The 20807-nt window shown below is 37.6% G+C and overlaps 1 protein-coding gene across 4 annotated transcripts in view; it reads right to left on the minus strand.

Annotated features, from left to right (window-relative positions):
• Positions 1 to 3853: 3853 nt before the first annotated feature.
• The window catches only part of MAP3K7 (mitogen-activated protein kinase kinase kinase 7), a 34660-nt gene continuing 17706 nt past the window's right edge, over positions 3854 to 20807 (minus strand). Inside the window, exons 12-17 of one of the 4 annotated variants that reach the window (XM_010179186.1) lie at positions 16795 to 16862; positions 10228 to 10336; positions 8262 to 8348; positions 7370 to 7431; positions 6696 to 6811; positions 3854 to 4689 (exon numbers count right to left, since the gene is read on the minus strand). In XM_010179186.1, coding sequence (XP_010177488.1) covers positions 4509 to 4689; positions 6696 to 6811; positions 7370 to 7431; positions 8262 to 8348; positions 10228 to 10336; positions 16795 to 16862 — 623 coding nt within the window. In that variant the 3' untranslated portion in view covers positions 3854 to 4508. Of the gene's footprint in view, positions 4690 to 6695; positions 6812 to 7369; positions 7432 to 8261; positions 8349 to 10227; positions 10337 to 16794; positions 16863 to 17071; positions 17107 to 20807 lie in introns of those variants that run through there. The other 3 variants (XM_010179189.1, XM_010179187.1, XM_010179188.1) reach the window with 3 other exon arrangements.

Genomic DNA, 20807 nt, shown 5'->3' on the forward strand with positions numbered 1-20807 from the left:
GTGGCCAGGAAAAGGCAAGACCATTGCATTTCCACCAGTCTGCATGCCAACGCTAGCGGATTTGTATTATTTATATTTATTTGTATTTATGCAGGGAAGCCAAACCTCACAGATGCAGTCTGTGCCTTGCTAGAGAACGGGAGCTGGAATGTGCTGCATCACCCCCTTGGCACCAGTAAAGCGCTGTGGTCTCACACCAAGGAGGCAGGGGCTGTGTGCCACAGCTGCCAGGTCTGCCTCTCCCAGGGCCTTTCGCTTGATAAGGCTGGATATGTTTTAAATTTTTATTGCAATGATCTGCTCCTCTCTGTCCGTGAAAGGCAAGGGTTGTCAAGCGTACCCTTGAGTAGCTGGGCTGCCTTTATCCAAGTCAGAAGGTGGGTATGGACAAAGCATGGGAAATTGCATGAACACAAGCCTATTTTATCATTTGGAGTATCTCAAATTTTAGCTACTTAACATAAAGCACACAGCTATGAATAAAAACCTTCATTTCATTAATGCTTGTTTAGGTTAAAGCCCTAGGATAAGCAGTGCTCTTTAAATATATTAAGACAGTATTTTATTAATAATTCAAATTTTAAAGTATTTGGTCTAATTCAGTTTTACTCTTTCATTAAGTACCCCTCCATGACCAGAGTCAGGACGTAGGTTCAAAGTCAAAACACTTTTAGAAAATCTGTCCAAGTGCAGTGGGAGATCTGAAGTGTCCCTGCAAGCAGCAGAGAAAGGTTACATGGGCACAGAAAATAACTGATGCACTCACATGCACACACCTGTCTTTATCTGGCTCTTCTGTCACAGGCTTAAACCACCACTCATCTAGTGCTATTATTAAAGTAAATAAAAGCTAACTACAGAAAGCTTATACCTGCATCAGCAGAGATTCTGGAAATAAAAAGAAATCTATCAATTCTGATTTGACATATGCAGCTCTCTGCACCTACACACAGTACAGAGCAGTATATATATTTGTGGGTATACACACACACAGGCTTATTTTCATAAGATCCTCCTCTTCAACCAATTCAGCGCAGGGAAACCTGTATTCTGAGAGGGTCCAGTGTCCCACACTTTTTTTTGCCCTTCTTTCAAATGTCCTTGCAGGTCTGAGCAGGGCACTTGAAATTCAAAGCAACTCAGATGTAAAGCAAGATTTCGTGTTCTTCATAGGCAGGGAGACAGTTAAGGGGTTGTCTCCATCTGTGGTACGGCAACGGGAACTCCTAAGCAGTAAAATCCATTATGAACAAGATAGAGAAGCTCCAGGGAATGGAATTTGTCCAAACTTAACAACGCGAGACGAGCGCTTATCTTTTTGGGGAACATCTGTGTGAAGGGTATGGCATGCTTAAGATATCCTGACGCTCAGTTATGAGCAGGCCTATTCATCCTACACCCCACTTCTGCACACTGGGAGGGAAGAGCTCATAGCAGAAGAATTTTCTTTCGGCGGTGGGAACAACTGCACGATGATTACCCCCACCCCGCGTGGGATGCCATCAGAGACCAGGGATGCCCTGGCGAGCGCTGGGGCATTACTCCATGTTCGTGGAAGTCTCTCAGCTTTTATTAATTAGATTCCTGACAACGCAAGAAAACCCTGCAGCAGAAAGCCACACTGCTCATTCCTGAATCATATGAAATCATTCACCATTTTATGTACAAGTTTTGAATTACAATCTTCTCATCAGAAAAAAAAACAACCCCAAAAAGCCTAAAAAAAGCATTTTTGGCAGAACTGCACAGTGTACAGAAGCATACTTTCAATTACACAATATCTTACAGAACACATACTGTAACAAAAAGCAGAGCCTGTTACCTCTTCCGAGAAGGCAATGCCCAGACAGAACTAGATGTTTCACCTCCATTATCAGAGGCACAGCTTTAACTGGACAAGAGAGTACATGAAAAAATTCCTGAACACTCCAGATAGTTTGACAGAAAAATAAAAGTACATTTGTAAACAACTTTAAAACAGGAGCCTTATGAAAATAATAAAGGTCACTGAAAGTTAAGCTGTTTCACTCTTCTTAGCCCAAACTGCTATATCCTACCCTTACAGTTGTTATTTATTTGTTTTAAATGATACACTGATTTTGCCACACAGAACACTTCACTAAGAAATCTGGGCAAGTACTTTTTCAATTTTTGGTGGAATTAAGAAAGGGACAATTTGAAGGCAGACAGTGACACTTCAAATTCCCTTTGAATATTACAAGAAGAGCAATATAACCTAACTATTGAGTGGAGCCCAGTTCAACAGTGCATGGTAGCACAGTACTTGTTTTATAATCTGAGACCCTTTTTAGTGTAAACCCTGACAAGTTGTAAGCAAAACAGATTTTTGTATTATGTACCATAAAAGTAGCATTGCATTCACTTCCTTTATTCAAACCTTGCCATAAAGTGGCTTTTCCTCTACAATCCTGATTTACCATAAACATACCTGTTTTATGACAAGGCAAACTGTAAAAACTGTCCTGGGAAAAGATTTTGTGTCTGTAATTATCAACCACACAGCTCAAGCTGAGCATTGGTATCTATACTGCTCTACTCCGTGCTTCAGCCTGTGTTAGGCAAGCTGCTGATCACTAAACGTGTCCATTTTGGTAGACGGAGAGATGTATGTGAACAGCGATGCTTTGGATAACTTGTGCTATTCCTAATACTACAGTTATTTTCTCTGCCAATTACATTTTGCTATAAATATGTGTGCCCTTAAGCTGATCCCAATATCAGTTTCAGCTAACTAATCAAATTATCTGCTACAGTTTTGGGAATGATAACCCTTCCTTTATTTAAACAAAATAAGGGAAGGGTTTCAAACTCCCAAAGGTTTGCCAATAGATTTATTTTCAAGACAGGATGACCTGTTCAGTAAACTGCCATCTTTATAGCTCACGGATAAGCACAACAGTATTCATATGTTTGTTACCAGCTAGGCAGGAAGGGGAAGAGAAAATGTTGTAATATTTTACCCTTAATGGTTTTCCAAGTTCTGCTCATGGGCTCTTATGACTGATTATCCATTTGAAATAAGTGTAAGTCAAATTTCAGATCACTTCTATTTTGAGGGCTCAGCAGCTAAACTTCAATTTTCTATTTTTGTTTTGCAAAATTTGTTATTAAAGCCCTGCCCACAACTGAATACGCCAAGAGCTTATATAAGGAATAATTTCTCATTATATCTGAAAGTGCTTCATTTTTGTACCAGTTACAAAGTTAATTCATAATCCAAATAATCAATCTGCAATATAAACAAGTAGTTATTTTCTCCCATGTGATAATGGTAAAGAATGACACTGATAATTATATATTCTGCTTGAGTTCATTAAATGCAATTCTTCAGTCACAAAGGCAGCAGGCATTCTGTGATGGACTTGCTTTGAACTATGTTCAAATGAGTGGAATAACTGAGACTCCTGATGGAGATATCTAAGCCATCTCCCTCATTTGCTTAATAGCTTCCGCTATTTGCATACTCAACTCCACTTCATAATTTGCTATTTAAAATAAATTCATTTCCCCAAACCCTTCTCTCCCTATCCAAAACAAACTTATTTACATTCATGGTAAATGCTTTTCAGCAAGTAAGGTGTAAGAATAAAACCAAAACCAAGAGGTGGTATGAAGGGAGTATTTAAAATTCTGTGTTAATTTGCTTTCTGAATTTCCTTCCAAACATGCTACAGGGACAAACGCTTTAAAACACACTTCTGAATATTTTTGATTCTTTCCCTCTTTTATACAAGGGACCTACATTGCCCAGAGAATCACCTTCGTGACTTTTGCCCATTAACTAGATGAAACTGCACGCCATTCCCCCCAAGAAAGTAAAGAAAATACAGCCTTTTACTTCAAATATTTTATGAATGCAAGATTACAAGAAATGTATTAGTCAATATGCAGGGTTATCAAGCACTGAATCAAGGATGCTGGCATCAGTTTGCCTACCATTTTGCATGTAGAAAAAATACACTATGTCTACAGGTAGAAGGCATCACTAATGCATCATGAATCGCTCTGGTCAGCCAGCATCACCTCTGCAGCTTGGTGCATGTTTAAGTCCTGAAAACAATCGTCATATTAATAGTTTGAGATGAGACACTGGAACAAAACCATTCTTAAACAGGAAAGGCTTTGTTTTGCTCTTTTCGAGGTAATACCAGAAACTAAAACCAAGATCTTACAGTTTAGCAGCCACTTTAACATTTGTTAGGCTTGCCTTCACACAAGGAGCATGCATACAGCCGCTGTTCTTGCTTTAAACTGAGGGCTGTGGGTTAATTCAAGTCACTGTTTTCTCACCTTATTCGATTAACCTGTTGAACCGGATGTCCACCATAGGAAAAAGAAAATTAAATGATGTTAAGTGTAGCAGACAAATACAGATCACACCAAGAAGCTAACACTCATGAATTGTCATAGTAAAGGATAATAACAATTAAAAAAAAGATAAATCAGTCTTTTCTGTGCATATTTTCCATTTGAAAGGTCCCAGGAAATCATGATGTGCCTGGCCGTTTCTGTTGCTGATTTCTGATGACCTCTAATTGTTTTTTGCACTGCTGATAGTAAGTTGATAGACTTTTGTTTTCATCTAACAGCTTTTTATGTTCTTGTACAAGACGGGATGTGTTTTGCTGGTCTTTTTCATCCTGGTCCAGTTCTGCTATAAGTTCTTGTCTAAAACAATAATAAAAAAAAGAAATTTTAATTTATGATGTACTTCTATTTGCATGCAGATGACTTTGTATGTTTCAAATCAGTATCTGAGTATCTGTCTGAACTCACAGCTGGTGATATGTTTTGTGGGGAAAAAAAACCCAAACAATTGACAAAAAAAAATAATAAAAAAAAATCTTAATTCTTTACTGTACTCGGGGGGAAAAATATCTTCCAAATCAACTCCACATTTAAACTTTAAAAATATCTGCAAGCCATAGCCTCAATCTCTAAAACTGTCCTTTTTATAATGGCTTTCAGCTGTAGTTCTACAGGTCACAGTAAAACATTTAAGGACCCACACAGGATTTTCATAAATACATTTAACTCTAATTTTGCTTAACTATATGGACATTTGAAAACTCAAAAGGCAAAACTGCAGTAATTCTAGTAAATGTTTAGTGAAGTGCTGTTTTCTATTTGGACTTGACCTTCTTAAAGCAGTACAAAAGCGGAATCAAGCAAATAATTTTTCTGTCATTTCACTTAATTTATGCCATAAGTGTTCGATATGTTTTTGAGCAACAACTTTAGAGGAACAAACACACTGATAAACTTGCTATAAATTATCCTGCAGAACTGATGTAGTGGTTTGTTTTACCATTTGCTTATGAGGTGATGAGAAGGCAAGCTGCCAGCAATATTTTAGCAACAAAATAGTAGAGGAGACAGTTCATGTTAACTAACTGTTGCCATATGGTTTGTAATTACAGTTAAAGAAAACTTAATTATTCTATAAAGGCTGAACTAGTATCTCCTTCACCAGCATTAAATCAATCCATCACCGTATTATTTTTCATTTTAATACAAATGGGCAATTATGTTCTGACTAAGAAAAACAGTTTGGGAGAAACGTGTCTGCAGACTTCGAGAAAAAAGATAATGCAGGAATCTAAAGGTATAGAATTAAGTTTGAAAACAGAAACACATTTTTATGTAATTTATTGACCCTTAGGGCCAACAGAAGTAAAACCAATATTAAGATCTTCACGCTAGCTTCAGAATCTCCTCATGAAGTCTAAAAATTCTAGCTACACTTGGAAACAAGTTGTTCTCAGGATGTTAAGCCAAAAGTGAATAAAGTGAATAGATAAGATGTCGATCTTACAGTAGCTTTTTTCCTCATTCTGTATACTATTCCTAATGTACATTTTTCTCATTAGCTACTCCACAACCACCAGTGCAAGCTCCTAATTAACAACCACTTGCCTGCAGTGGCTCAGACAGCTGGTTACTTGTTGCTGCATGGGAGCATGTTTGACCTCTCAGAACTGCTCCTCAGCAGAAATGATGAGAAGCAGAAGACAATAGGACGTACTGCAAACTGAAGTTCTGAATCAGCAATAACTTTGGCCCTAATCCAATGATACATACAGTTGCTTCCCATATATGTGTATGATATTACTTCTAGTGCACAGGGATAAGAAGGTACACAGTGGCTTCTAAGTATTAGGTCCTAAACCCCAGGTAGAAAAATACAAGATGTGTGGTGATAAGACTTAAGGAAATATATATCTGACTTTGTCAATCATCATAAGAATTAACTGCAAAATGAGTAGCTGATATATTACACGAAATTCTATAATGCATTATCCAAATGATTATCTATGTATTACAACTAAAAATCTTTTACCAGTGTGTGAAATAAAATTCCAAGATTCCTCAAGAGTCCAGGACTTTCATTTGAGATGATACAAACAAACATTACTAGTGTGTTACATACACTGATGTGCTACACACTTCAAAGTAGGACTTGACCAGAAGAAGAGTCTTGATGCTGATTAAAATTAGTTGCTCTGAATCCCTCACCTAGGGTGAGCAGCTCAGTATTTTTGAGATTAAGGCTGGAAAATAATTATGCCCTATGAAATGTTACTTCAGAAAGGCAGAAACAATAGTCACAGATAACAGATTTAGGGTAAAAGAAACATACAGAAGAACAGACAAGGTTCAACAGCTTCACTTACTTCCTCTGCAACAGCAATGCAATTTCAGTCTGAACTTTCATATACTCTTGTGCCATTTTGCAGTGCTGTTCAAACACAGCCATGGATTCTTTGGAGTTTGGGCACGGTGCTAGAGGCTGAAAATAAATCAGACATGTTAAAAACTAATGAACTGATATCTTAGTGTGTTAGAATGTCTCTGCAGTGTATTTATAACATCCTTTAAAAACCAGTAAGGTTTTAAAAATAAGTGCTAAACCATGCCCTGGAAAAAGTTCCTGCACTGATGTCAAAGTTGACTCAAACTCCATCTCAAACTCTGCAGTTATTAGTCTGATACTCTTTGTCACGAGAAACAAAAATCAAAGCAGTGCTTAATCCCACACACAACAAATAAAGTGAATACAACAATTTAAATCAGTAACGCTCAAACAAATAATGTCTCATTTTGACAGGCAAACTCAGCTTACATTTGGTTTTAGGGATCATGTTTCCCAGGGCTTGTTTTTAATAGCTTGATCAAATCTCAGTCAACCAAGCTCAGATTACAGAATATATTTTTTTAGCCTTGGTCAAAATTTAGACAGAATATGAACACAGGTAAATATCCGGCACCATACTCACTATCCAGCCCAGAACTCACACATTCGAATGAAATGCAAAATAAAGTATCTAATAAAGCATATAATTATTACCTGTAACTGATGATCTAACGTAAGATATGCCATTGGGATGGAGTTATCTGACCCATTGGTCTCTGCAACAACAGCATGAAAATTTTAATGCATTTTCAGAGTTAATGATATTCTTACAGGACAAAACCAAGAATGCTAAATCATTTCACAATACACAATCTGAATGTGGAAAGGCAAATGGAAATAGCAGTGTTCAAATCCCAAGGCAGATGAGTAATTTTGTTTTTCTGATAAAGTTAAGCACTTCAAAAGTATGGTCTATCACACCAAGAAGAAATAAAGGTTAAGGTTATCCTCCTACACTTCTAGAAGCCATGTAACAGCATACAGACTTTAAAAATACTATTTTTATACAGCTTGCAATCACATTCTCTGTTTATAAAAAAATTGCCACTTCATTCTTGTTTATGAAGGATCAGCCAGCCAGCCCATGCATCTAATGATTTTAAAATTAGAAGCTGTGCAAACCAGCTCTACCAAAATAAAATAAGCACAACCTCCTGCGCAGTTCTGAAACCTACTCCCAGTGAGGTCTGTGAGCGTCTTCCTCACAACATGCTCTAGGGCATCTTCGTTGCTCTGTAGAGATACTTTGTGGGTAGCAAGGAACCCAATGACCAACCAATCTGCCTCCTAGGCCTGGCTGCCTTCTTCTTACACTGCAGTTAGTCTGGATTTCTCTAGTGCTTTCATTCCAGATTTAACATCTCTCTGAATTCTTGTAGATCCTATCTTTTGGTAGCCCACAATCTAGGGATCACAAGGTTACCGTTAAGCTTTAAGAGACATAGGAGTAAAGACACATGGAGAAACTACTGATTTTATAACTGTGTTACTGCTACTAGAGGATTATATGGAGGAGGGTAGGTGGGAAAAAAAAGGGGCTGCTTACCCATACCCCAAAAGCACCTGCCACAGAGTAGTCGTGGTAGAGAAACTAAGGTGTGGCCCTCAAAGACTATGCTATCTCCAAGAGCAGCTTCAAAAGGAAACAGAAATAAGAGAGTGGGAATGGAGAAAAGGTGGTTAAGTGTATGCTTGTAAGGAAACTGGAAGGTGGTAAAAAAAATAATAAGAAAATAAAACAACCCTAAAACCAGAGACTTAATCACCACAGTATCTTAAATGAGAACAGTATAAAAAGTCCTTCCCTACATTAGACTATTGCTATATATGGAATACTGCCACAGCAAAGGAATTATTGCAGTGTTTCACATACATCAATACATGCAAAATACTTTAATTACATTCCTGAGCATTTCAGAACTGTGTCACAGAACTGTAACTTTTCTTGTGATTGACCAGATTTGTCTGCAACCTCATTTTCTCATTTTGCCTCGTTAACTTAAAAATGTACGCTCTTTCACAGAAAACTAGAATTATTTTTCTTCTTAGAAATTCAGGCAATTCTTTGTTCATGGACTGCATGAACTTAACAGGAAAAAAAATGCACGTGGTATGTTCTGTATTTACCAGAGTATAAGGTGAGGGATTTCCGTGAGCCAGAAAACAGACCTGCCTTTTAGCTTTAGTGCTGTGCTGCATTTAAGGCCAAAGACTTGGGGCAAACTGCCTTTGCACTGGCATACAACCAGCAACTTTCAGTTGCCAATGAACTACTGACTGGGTAAGAGCTTGCTTCTGTGGGAGGCAGCAACTCCCATTAAGTGCTCACAGCCTAAAGCAACTCAGGACCCCTGCCACACAAAAGAAGGCACAGGGTGGGCTGTGGCAGTGGGCAAGGGCTTTGGGAAGTTATGAGTGACCAGGCATAGAGTGTGATCAGAAAAAGTGACAACAGAAAGAAGAAAGCACAGAAGCAAAGTACAAGAGTATGTTGCTCTCCACCCACTAAAACAAGGGGGGAAAAAAAGTACACACCTTATATAGAGAATCACCTTGTATTTGGTAAAATACAAGTGTGCATACATAGATATATATGCTTGTGCAAAAGTCAGTCCACATACGAGTTTCCATTATGCAGCTGGTTACGGGAAGAGAATTAAAGAGTGTGATCAGCCAAAGATGAAACGGATCACAAGAAGAGACTTCAGAATTTGAGGCACTATGAAGTTACCAGCTTGAGACTAAGTTTAGGATTCAATATGTACATTTTGGTAACAAAAATGTAATTTGTATTTATATTCTAAAAAGGAATTTGTGTGGAACCATTGTTTTCATGCAGTCCAGTATCGGTCTTTTCATAATAGAGTGCATTATGACTTTAAAAATGGAATTTAACTATTAAATTTTGTTCACTGTTAATCGTATTTCATAACAGAAGAACAGTGATGTTATAGTAGAAGTATTTACGACACTTCTGCAGACATATTTATGTTAGTTCATTTAAGAATGTTAAGATTGTACACACACGTACATTATGCATAAACAAAATTACAACACAGATCTGAAATAAAATTAGCGTATTCCAGCTGATACTCACCTATATAGCATTTAATTCCAAAAGTCAGAGCAATGAAAGCTTTAACTGTGCATTCATAACACAAATGCACAAGACTAAAATGCTCTAAGATATCTATTCCTGTAATTCCCCAAAACTACGCTACAGTCAAAAACCGGTGCTGGAAGATCTGCATTAAACAGTACTATCACTGCATATGTACAGTACTTCATTACAAGTTTATGTAACTTAGTATAATCTATATAAAAAAAAAAATCTTAAAGTCAGTGTGCAAGATAAAACAGTACTGTAATGACTCAATTTAAGCAGAACTAAAATGGACTTTGACTTTCACTGCTTAATTTTGTTAATGTCTAGTCACACAGCCCACACCATAATCAAGTAAGTATTTTATATCTTTTACAGGCAGAAAGTTAACCGATGAACAAAGGATTACCTGCATCATCAGGTGTCCATGGGTTACGAGTTGGTTTCTCAGAGCTTGGTCCCGAGGTAGTGATCATTCTCACACTAGGACTGGATGATCTACTGCTGTTTCTACTCTCCTGAAATGATAAAAGAAAACAAAATAAAATGACAAGAAAAGTTAACAGAAGATTTTTTTGGAGGGTTCACTTTAAAAAACAGTTTCAAAAAGAAAAACAAACATGAAGAACCACCTATAATCCTCCCAAATAACCTCCTCCCCAGGCTTTTACCCTGAAAGCTCTCCAGGTAGTTTAATAAACTTTACATGCATTGCAGGGATAATTTCATCTCCATTTCTATGCCATCTTTACTGTACAAAAGGAAATGGATATAATTTGGCTATGCAGCATAATAAAAAGCAGTGCTGAACAACGTGTTCAAGAACTTCATATGACAGTACAACCCTACATCTAGTAACTTTCACACCACCATTCAGTGAAATTCGCTGGCTCCAAAACATAAGGAAGAAATAAAGTTTGTTTCCAATGTTTAATCAATGAATGGAACTACATTCAACTAAAGGAATGCAGCTTAGTAACTGCACTAGTCTGCAGTATATTAATCTACAGATTTATGACATTTCCTGTGTTAACTCAAGAGGTTATGTGATTCATCTTCAGAAAACATGAAAAAAAGTGTTAAACCAAAAAGGATCAATCAATTAAAACAAAGCAATTAGAAAATGAAGACTTTCTCTCACTCTTTAAAACAAAACACTGTAGGAACTTCCTTTATATACAGCCTGACTCCTCCAACCCTTTTGTTTACCAAGGCACAAAAATGTAAACCAGACTTCATTATTCTACTGAGATCTTTTTTCAGATTATTTACAATATATACTCTTGTATTTCATACAGCTTCTCGCTGACATAAAATTTACACCATAAAGGACTTAAGACTATGAACTCCAGCAAGTTTTGCAGGAAAAAAAACCAACTAAAAAGATGCTATTAAAATTTTCAATGGGGTTTATTTAATTAATAATTTGATAAATGTCCCTGTTTTTCAGAAGAAGCACTCAAATGTACACTTCCTGGAAACTATTTCTTTATGACTCTAATTTTCAAATATCCTATCTTAATTTAATTTTTAAAAGCCTGGATTTCTGTCAGTCAAGTAACAATCCAAAAAGCAACAAGACTGAAACAACTTGCAACACGCTGAAATATCCATTATTTGAACTGCATTACGTTTCTGCTGTAATTGCTTCAGTTTAAGAGGCTAGGAAAACACACTATTGAACTGCATGCGTGAGACTTATAATGGTAAATGCCCATGCTATCTAAAATAAAATATCTTAAAATACAATAATTCAATTCTGCTGGATAAAACCAGGAAGTCAGAAACTTGGCTCAATTATTACCTTCTCAGAGGTTTAAAAGTTGTTTAAAATGTAGACTTATTTTTCAGTGGTTAACACTGTTGTTGCGTCGATGCTGAACATTTCAGTCTTACTTGCTTACGCAATGGAAAACATTTGTAAAGAAAGTAGGCAGCTTTAGTACACATAGTTATTAATTTAAAAATGAAATTATTTTACGTTTTGTTTTGTATTTGCTTAAGCTACCTAATTTACTCCAAATATTTCAGTCTTCAGATGTTGAGGAAACTCAACATATGTGAGTGCATTCTGCCTTCTCAAGGCAAGTATTTTCATTAATAGAAGATCCATAACATGAAACTAAGAAAAAAGGAATTTCCCAACTAGGACCAAAATTCATCCAATTTAGCCTTGTATTCCTTCTTTGACAGAGCCACTGCAAGCAGCATCAACAGGAGCAGTTTAATTTTTATTAACCATATAATGTTTTATGTTAGTAGCCAAAAACAGTGCAAACCGATGGGATGATACTATCAGGAGACAGGCAGTGGATATATTGAAAAAAGCTTTTGTTGACTTTAAGGAAGGTTTAAATTGCCCAGCTTACTGCTCACTGTCGGTGTCCTCAGATATGAACGACACTCTGCTGATGTGAAAGGTCACACAGAATCACAGAACGTTAGGGATTGGAAGGGACCTCAAAAGATCATCCAGTCCAATCCCCCTGCCGGAGCAGGAACACCTAGATGAGGTTACACAGGAAGGCGTCCAGGCGGGTTTTGAATGTCTCCAGAGAAGGAGACTCCACAACCTCCCTGGGCAGCCTGGTCCAATGCTCTGTCACCCTCACTGAGAAGAAGTTTCTTCTCAAATTTAAGTGGAACCTCCTGTGTTCCAGTTTGTGTCCGTTACCCCTCGTCTTATCATTGTTTGTCACCGAGAAGAGCCTGGCCCCATCCTCGTGACACTCACCCTTTATATATTTATAAACATGAATGAGGTCTCCCCTCAGTCTCCTCTTCTGCAAACTAAAGAGACCCAGCTCCCTCAGCCGCTCCTCATAAGGGAGATGCTCCACTCCCTTAATCATCTTTGTAGCCCTGGTCAGAAGACAGCAAGTGTTTTTAACAGCATGTAAGTTCCTTAAGTGAAGAGATTTGTTGAGTACCTACAGTTGATAGCAAAGGGCACCTGGAGAAGTACTCCAGCTACAGCAACTTTGCATACTGTCCAGTACTGGACTGCTTGCTGTACCAGACTGTTCTGATCCATCACAAAATATAACCTGTGACAACATTATTTAGACAAAATTACTAGAGACAGAAATGAAAGATTCGTGTCTGAAGCATATCTAAAAAGCACTGCAAAGCCCAAGGGAAGTTCTCAAAACTAAAGACCTGTTCAATTACAGCATCTGAGCGCATGTTGAGCTTGATACTTTAGGCCTCCTGGATGCTAGCCCCTCTGACAGGTCAGACAGTGACTGTTCTTTCGCAATCAGTTTCTGCTGCCCTTCATGGGTAGGGCAATCCTTTCATCCTTGCATCCTCCAGGTATCTCAGTATGCTCAACAGACCCATTATCAGGATACCCTCAAATCACCTTTGCCAGGTGGCCAAACCCACATGACATGGTGAGCTTCCTAGTTTCCATTTCTCAAACACTTGCACTCTCGAAAAGCCGGTGTGCCGAGAGGAATAATATCCCCTCAAGTTTAATTTAAAAAGGCAACCCAATTTAAAGAAATCATTGTTACTAGCCCTACCTCCTCATCTGTGGATTTCATCTGCCTGTGAAAGGGGAGGGAAAAAAAAAAGTATCTGTGACCAATTTCACGGACAGAATGATTCATCTGTATAGCATCAGGTCCCACAGATTACCACACTTAGCTTGCATGCACGTGGGCACGTACATTCTGACCTTGCTGCTCAACTATTCAATACAGTACATGCTTGTCTTAAATATAAATATATTTTCCACTTCAAAGTAAACCGTAAGAGATATTAAGGCCCACCAAGAGTTCTATACCAAAACAACCAACATAGGCAAGGACATGGAGACCTTACTAGACATCTGATCACAACATTATGTCACGTATATTCCCCAGTCTATCTGTATAAAATATTAATTTCTGCAAAGACTCTATCCAGTGTAAATAGCAGGTTTGCTGTGCTCCTTCAAGCTCCCAAGTTTTTATGGCTGCAGTTCAGAGTTTGCACCTCTGTTTCTGTGTTACAAAGGTATTTAGGCAAGTACAGTAGTGTTGGACACATGACACAATACAATGTTTTGAAATGCATGTACAGGGAAACAGAAAGGCAGGAGCAGCATTTCAGTCAAAAAAAGCCAAATAAATGCAGAAGAAATGAAGAGTAATCACAGGATAAGGATGGGAGCAGATGGTAATGTAGCACCTGACTGCATGGAGAGGGTTGCAGCAGTGCTGCTCATGTCATTTGGAGAAAGGTCCAGTCTGAGGTCACCAAGGACTAGAGACATCCGTGAAAAACATGACTTAAATACATGTTCTCAACACCAAGCCCCTCCAACTGCTGATCCAATGACTGAAAACCTTTGGTACATTTTTCTATCTAAACTTTTGATGTAAAAGAGTCACCTGAGTAGTAAAATCATCTGCAAAGCACTATTACTGTCTGTTGTTGATAACACCAGTGAGAGCAATACTGGAAAATGCCTTAAGTCTCTCAACAAAATAAAAATAGTAATGAACCATGCAAACAACACAAAAATTTCTTCTAACTACACAAAAAGAGAAATTGTAAAACATACAATAGAGTCAAGATTAAAACAGACCAGAAGTTAAGTAGGGAGACACTACTTTTGGTTTACCCTTTTCAGGTAAGCACCCCAAACTTTTGTATATTACTGATCGTTAAATCCAGCATTTTCCTCCACCTTAACAAAAATTCCATTCTGAATTGGAAAAACTTTCCTGATTTAAAAAAAATACAGTAACAGAATCATTTACTATTGACGCAGCAGTAATTTTCAGAAAATAACTTGTTTACTAAAAATATTTCTGATCAGCTTTAACGTGTCAGTTAGTCAGTAAAAAAAAATAAAAATTAAAAAACCTCCTTCAGATCTGAGCGGGATGGGGCTCACAAGAGCTGGGTTTGGGAGCGGAGGCATGCGGTGCCATGGCAGCTCACCGCAGTGAAGGAGGCTGCACCGCAGGGTGGGTGGGAGAGAGAATGGAATGTGGGGAAAAGGATGTTTGCAATGGGGAGAGGGAGGGGGAAGGGGATTTGCACATTAGAAAGGATAACCTATATATGGTCTGGTGCATATGGGGAGACGCGATAAACTGACCAGAGCTATGCTAGACACAGCTTTTATTTTATTTTTTTTTTACTGCTTTGGCTAGTAGATTACTTAGATGGATAGCTGTTCAAGATTTTTAATTAAAAAAAAATAAAAAAATCAAGAGAGTGAGGTACAGAGCAACAGAAACACATAAAGAACAATCTTAAGTCTTTTGCCATAATTACATTGTGCTTGCTTTCTTCATTGTTTTCTAACAGATTTTTGTTTTTAAATATAAACATATGTACGTCAAAACCTAGCGTTGATTTCAGCAGACTTTTCTCTCTTTTCACAGTAAGAAAGGGAAGAAAATTCATTATTCATTTATATGGACAGTGCAAAACTTTCTTCCAAAGTGCATTTTTCATGCCTGTTAAAATATGACTTTTTCAGGTTTTTTTCATAATCTTTCAAAAAACCTGCAAGATAGAAGCAGATAAATGTAATTTGTCCACTTAAGGTTTCCAGTATGTACACTATCAGAAGCGAAAAAGTAAAACTTCATTCTGGTACTTCCAGAGACCCTCATCAACTGGAGAGGTAAAAAAAACCAACTTTCCTGTAGCTGCCTGGTCACAAGGACAATTCAGCTGGAACATCCAGACAAGCAGTAGGAGAGCTTTCAAAGAAAGCTATTATAATAGTTATTAAGATACCGAGAAAAATGCTAAAATTCTATGTTTTCAAATATTAACCATTCATTAAAATGAACAGAATGAAAAATTTGAAATAAAAAAGCTATAATTAAATATATTCATACATCAATCAATGCAATTTGGTATAACTGACACTGTCTTTTTTGCCCAAGTCTTGCATAATTTTAGTTCTACTGTTAACTGAATAGGCTAATCTATTTCTTCACTACATTTTGCAGATTCATTTAACAAATTTGCCTTCTCTGAAGATATTAAAATGTATTTAAGAGTCATTCTATTAATTTCTGATAGATGTGCAGGGTAAATTCTGCTTATAATACCTGGAGATTGATGAGGTTTCTGTGGCTTATCACACTCTGTGGAATTAAAGAAGGATCAAATGTTGATCTCCCTGAACTCTGCACCCCCAAAATTACTGCAGTAGGTTAATATGGAAACCTGAATAACCTGATGAATACGCTAAGTTCTATTTTCCACATCCAAATAACAGTAGGGATCTCAAAATTGCCAATTCACACAAACGACCAAATAGCCTCTGTGAATTACTGACACAGACGAAGCAACTAAAACCACAAAACAATCATACCTGAGTGAAGCACTAGCTATACTTTTCTCATTTAAGATATTCTTAGTTTAATTGCAATTTTATGTAGCATACCACTGTGTCTGTTACCATGGCACTTATGATACCAGATAGAAAGCTACGCTACTATAAAAAATATTATTGAGATAGTCTGCTTTTTACAAAACTTTGTGACAGCATCCTTCTGTAAACCTTTCACAAATGGTTGTAAATTACTATTCAGGGTTCAGAGACTGATAATAAATAAGTCTATAAACACTGATGCATATATTTTTTATTTTTTATGCAAAAAGTCAGTCTAATATATATAACTGCTTCAGATAGTTGTAAGTAGTAATTACAATTGTTTTATACACACAGAGAAGGGAAAAAGCTTTCCTGCATAACATCTGCCCTCAGCCAAATTAAACGGTACACAAAAACTATGTGTACATAAAAGCGATAAATGCTTCATGAGCTATACACAGCTCATTCATAGATTATCCTCATGGAATCTAATTCAAATGCAATACAAGCGACACTACAGCCTGCCAAGCTTCCACATCATTCCTATCAAAGCATCAAAGGTGGAGATATCACACCGGTTTCCCTGTACAGACTCGGCGTTGACTCTATCGAAAGACAAACAAGCGACGAGAAAGACATTACCTGACTGGACTCTGTTCCAGCAACACTGAGATCTTGAATGGATCTGCGTCTCTGCTGTCCGTTTCCTGCTGGGAAAAAAAACAAAACAAAAACAAACCAGTGATATCTATTCAGAAGAAAATAAGGAGGGTTCGACTGTTGCAGAGGAGCTTGGAATTTGTACAAATCCACAGAGAGAAAGTGAGAGAGGGGGAGAGAGAGACAGCTGCAGAATTTTAACTCAAAACATGCTGGCCTGTCAACAAAAAGTATACCCTAACACGATAACCACTCCTACCACATGAATAGCTGCTGCACTCTACTCCACCATCTTCTGTCACATGTATTTGATCAGGCTTAGTACTCGGGGCAGGAGCTGATGACGACATCTATTTCAAGTGCGTTACGTTATGGGGATTTCTAAAAGCTAGACCGCGAAGATAACAGCCTGCCAGCTTTAACCTGTTGCTCTTCGGCGTGCTTAAGGAACACAGCAAGGACTTCTGCCCGCCTGCTGCTCCCCTCACAAAAATTAAGAGGCGAAAGCGCTTCCTTCTGGTCTTTGTCTCCTTCAGATGAACGAAATTACGTCTTCTTCTCATGCTCTGAGAAGTGTGAAAAGGGACTGTTCAGCTAAATCACATCTCCCCATCAACCTCCTGAGCACAATGCTGTAATCTTTTCCTCTTCTCCTTCCACCTGTTAGCAATTATCCACCAGTGACAGCTACATAAAACAGTTTAAATTTTAACACTGACACGCAATCAAAGGCATTTCCAGGAAACGAAGTCTCCTTAAAAATAAAAAGGAGATTATGCAACGGAATCTCCCTGCCTACTTTGATTTTTATTACGGCGATTGTTTATATTGCCTCTTGAGAGCAGGTCAGCTGTCCAAAAGGAAACACCAAAACGTCCCGAGTAACAGCTGACAATGCTCAAAATTCCTGCTCTTCGCTCTGCATTACGTAACTTCTCGACTGGAGGGGAGCATCTGAGACACATCCTGCAGCCGCGGCAGCCCCTGCCCTGCGACCCTGCACGCAGCAGCCGACCCATCTCGCTCACAGCCCCGCGTTTTTAACCTGTTAGACACTTCTTATTCAGCATCGCTCCCCTGTCTCAACATGTGTTTTCATTTGCAACAGTTACTACAAAAATGTAAGACTATCATACTTTTAATTTTTAAATATAGGTACTATTATATGTAAGAACACATCACCACAAAACAGCAACTTAAAACTCTCAGTGTCACTTTACCACTTAGCCATGACATTTTATAGCCTAAAATTTATAGCAAGTACTACGATAAACAAGTATATAAAAAAATCAAGAAGGCTTCTAGAATGGGAATATATTCTTTACTCTGACTACACATGAATCTGAATTGCAATAATTCAAGGAAATGATATACTTACCCTAAACAACAATGGCTGTATCATGTTTATTACTTCGATATTAGGGATCGTGTGAATGACAAATTTATGTAAAAATGTATGAACTTGTTCATTTGCAGTGAACTTTTTCAACACCTAATCATTTAACAAACAGGATTATACATTTAATAGAATTCTGTACTGTGGATACTTCATCTGGCTGCCACAGCTCATCTCAACATTCAAGATATGGGCGATCCACCCACGACCGATACAAAATTATGTACACGTTTCATTCAACAACACTGTTCTAAAATTAGCTCAGCTGAAATAGGCTAGCAAAAATATCTGAAATTCTCATTTCAGATTAGCAACATTTGTGAATTTAGAGAACCCGGCACATGTGTTACTGAAATACTAGAACATGGTGCCAAAACATTAAAATAATCAGGGTGGGGTGCAAGAAAAGAAAATAAAATGCCTTGGGGAGAAAGAGGGGCCAAAACTACTGTGTTGTAATAAATGAACACCTTCAAATGAAATATCTTCAAGTTAGTAGCATGAGGGAAGAGCAAGCTCTACTAGGAATGCCATTTTAATTAGTGTAATTACTGCAGACATCTGGCAAATAGCTTAGACAAAGCAGAAACAGACTACGAATCAACAAATACTTATTGCTCCAGATTCAAGACAAATTTCAATTGAAAAATATACAAGATATAATCCTTATGTAAAATGATCACTACTACTTCTCTATGCTTTCCCTTCACAGTTTTGATGCTGTTCTTACCTCTACATCCATTTAAAAGTAATTTTTCCCATTATAAAAACTAAGGTTTGTGTAAATGCATAGAAGTTAATATACAATAGCTTGATGTGCTATGTCAGTATTTCAGTGGTTTAAGAGATTAACTATTAAATATCAAACATCACAAACATACTTACTGGTCACAAAAAAAAATAATTTCACACACTGTTGTTTATTTTCTAAAACGAAATTCAAGAGGTACAGGGAACTTTCATCATGTGCTGCCTTGCACACTTCAGCAAAAACAAATTATAAATTTATTAAGGCCTCTCCCAAATATCCAGACCAGCTATGAACTCTTCTCTCTGCCTTTTAACTGATACTTTCATCTCCTTTTACACTTTCTTAATTGTGCACAGTACTTTCTCTTCCTTACACACCTACAAGACCCAAACCTCCCTCACAGTACAGGGTGACCAGTGCGTGCAGCAGTGCTAGAAGACATTTTAAATAAGTTAAAACACTGAGCTGAATTCCAGAAGGATGAAGTGATCTGGGGAGGGAAGGGTGCGATTTCTGGTTTATAGAGGTTTTTAAAGCAGATGGAAAAATTCAGATCTGAAGCATCTATAATTCCTATCCACTTTCTAAAGACACTCAACAAAATGTGTCTATCCCGAATAATCATTCATGCAGCGTCAATGCTATAAAAACCTTAATGCTGTGGCACAGTTTCAGATGACAACATTATAAAGCCAAATACTGCATACTATATGCATGAGAAGTCTAACCTTGCCAATGAAGAAAAGGCTGCACTTGAAGGAATATTTGCTAGATGCTACTTGACTGGTTTGTACTAAAAAGGTGTTCTGATTATTTTTCTTGACATATATTATATATTGCAAACTATACTTAGTTTTTTGTTTGTTTCTTTAAACATATAGCTACTTAAGCCTACTTACTGGGTTTTTATTATATACATATATACATGTGTATATATACATATATATAAAATATATATTTATACTATCAATTGAAAAAAAACTATTGATACTTCACTTGGCTATCTGACTGCTGGATATCACCACTGAAAACTCATTTGCCAAGTTGCTACACCAAAAAGAAATTAGTTGATCCATTTTTCAGTTTCTAAGTTCTGTAAGCTAGTACCACAAAACAGCAGCTTAAGACAGAAAGACTATTCATTCTTCGTTAAACCAGTTTAGGATGAAGAGGAAATATGTATTAAAATCTTCCACTTCTGCCAACATTTTACCTTCAACTGATAAAAATTTGTATTTTACAACCTTGGTAGCATAATCAGTTCACGGATGAAAAACAGCCAAGGAAACATCACGAAAAACCCCACTGGTGGCAGATGTAGTTCTCATACTTCTAAAATAGCCCTGCCCAAAGCAGCTGACTCATAGTGAGATGCCTGCGTGGTGCCTCCCCTCTGTGGGAAGCAGCTGCTTTACCCTGTGCTCAGCAGAACCTCGGGCAGCAGCACAGGGACGGGCTGCACGCCCTGCCGACGGACGTGCCCTGGGAAGTTCGGAGGAGCTGGGTACGTGGCAGAAGTGTGAAGGAACGTTATGGGGTGGGATTGAGATGAAGGTGCCAGTATGGGGATTTTGGAAGTATAACTAGGAGGGGAAAAGCGTTAGGAAGCCAGGACTGAAAGCCATGCGCTGAGACTGTGAGGAAAGAAAAGAGAGCAAGGAATAAGCCACATGATTTTGTCTTTAAAAGAATAACTGAGCAACGTACTTTTGAATAACTGCTTAAAGTATACAGCTAAATATAATGAGTTTACTGGGCAGATGATCACATCCCTGTCATGTAGTGATTAATTTCTTTCTTTCTGGCCCTGTGATTCTTCTGGCAAAGCTGTTCTGACAACCGGAAGAA

This window comes from Mesitornis unicolor, unplaced genomic scaffold, assembly GCF_000695765.1.
Source record: "Mesitornis unicolor isolate BGI_N332 unplaced genomic scaffold, ASM69576v1 scaffold26242, whole genome shotgun sequence".
In the NCBI taxonomy this organism is placed as follows: domain Eukaryota; kingdom Metazoa; phylum Chordata; class Aves; order Mesitornithiformes; family Mesitornithidae; genus Mesitornis; species Mesitornis unicolor.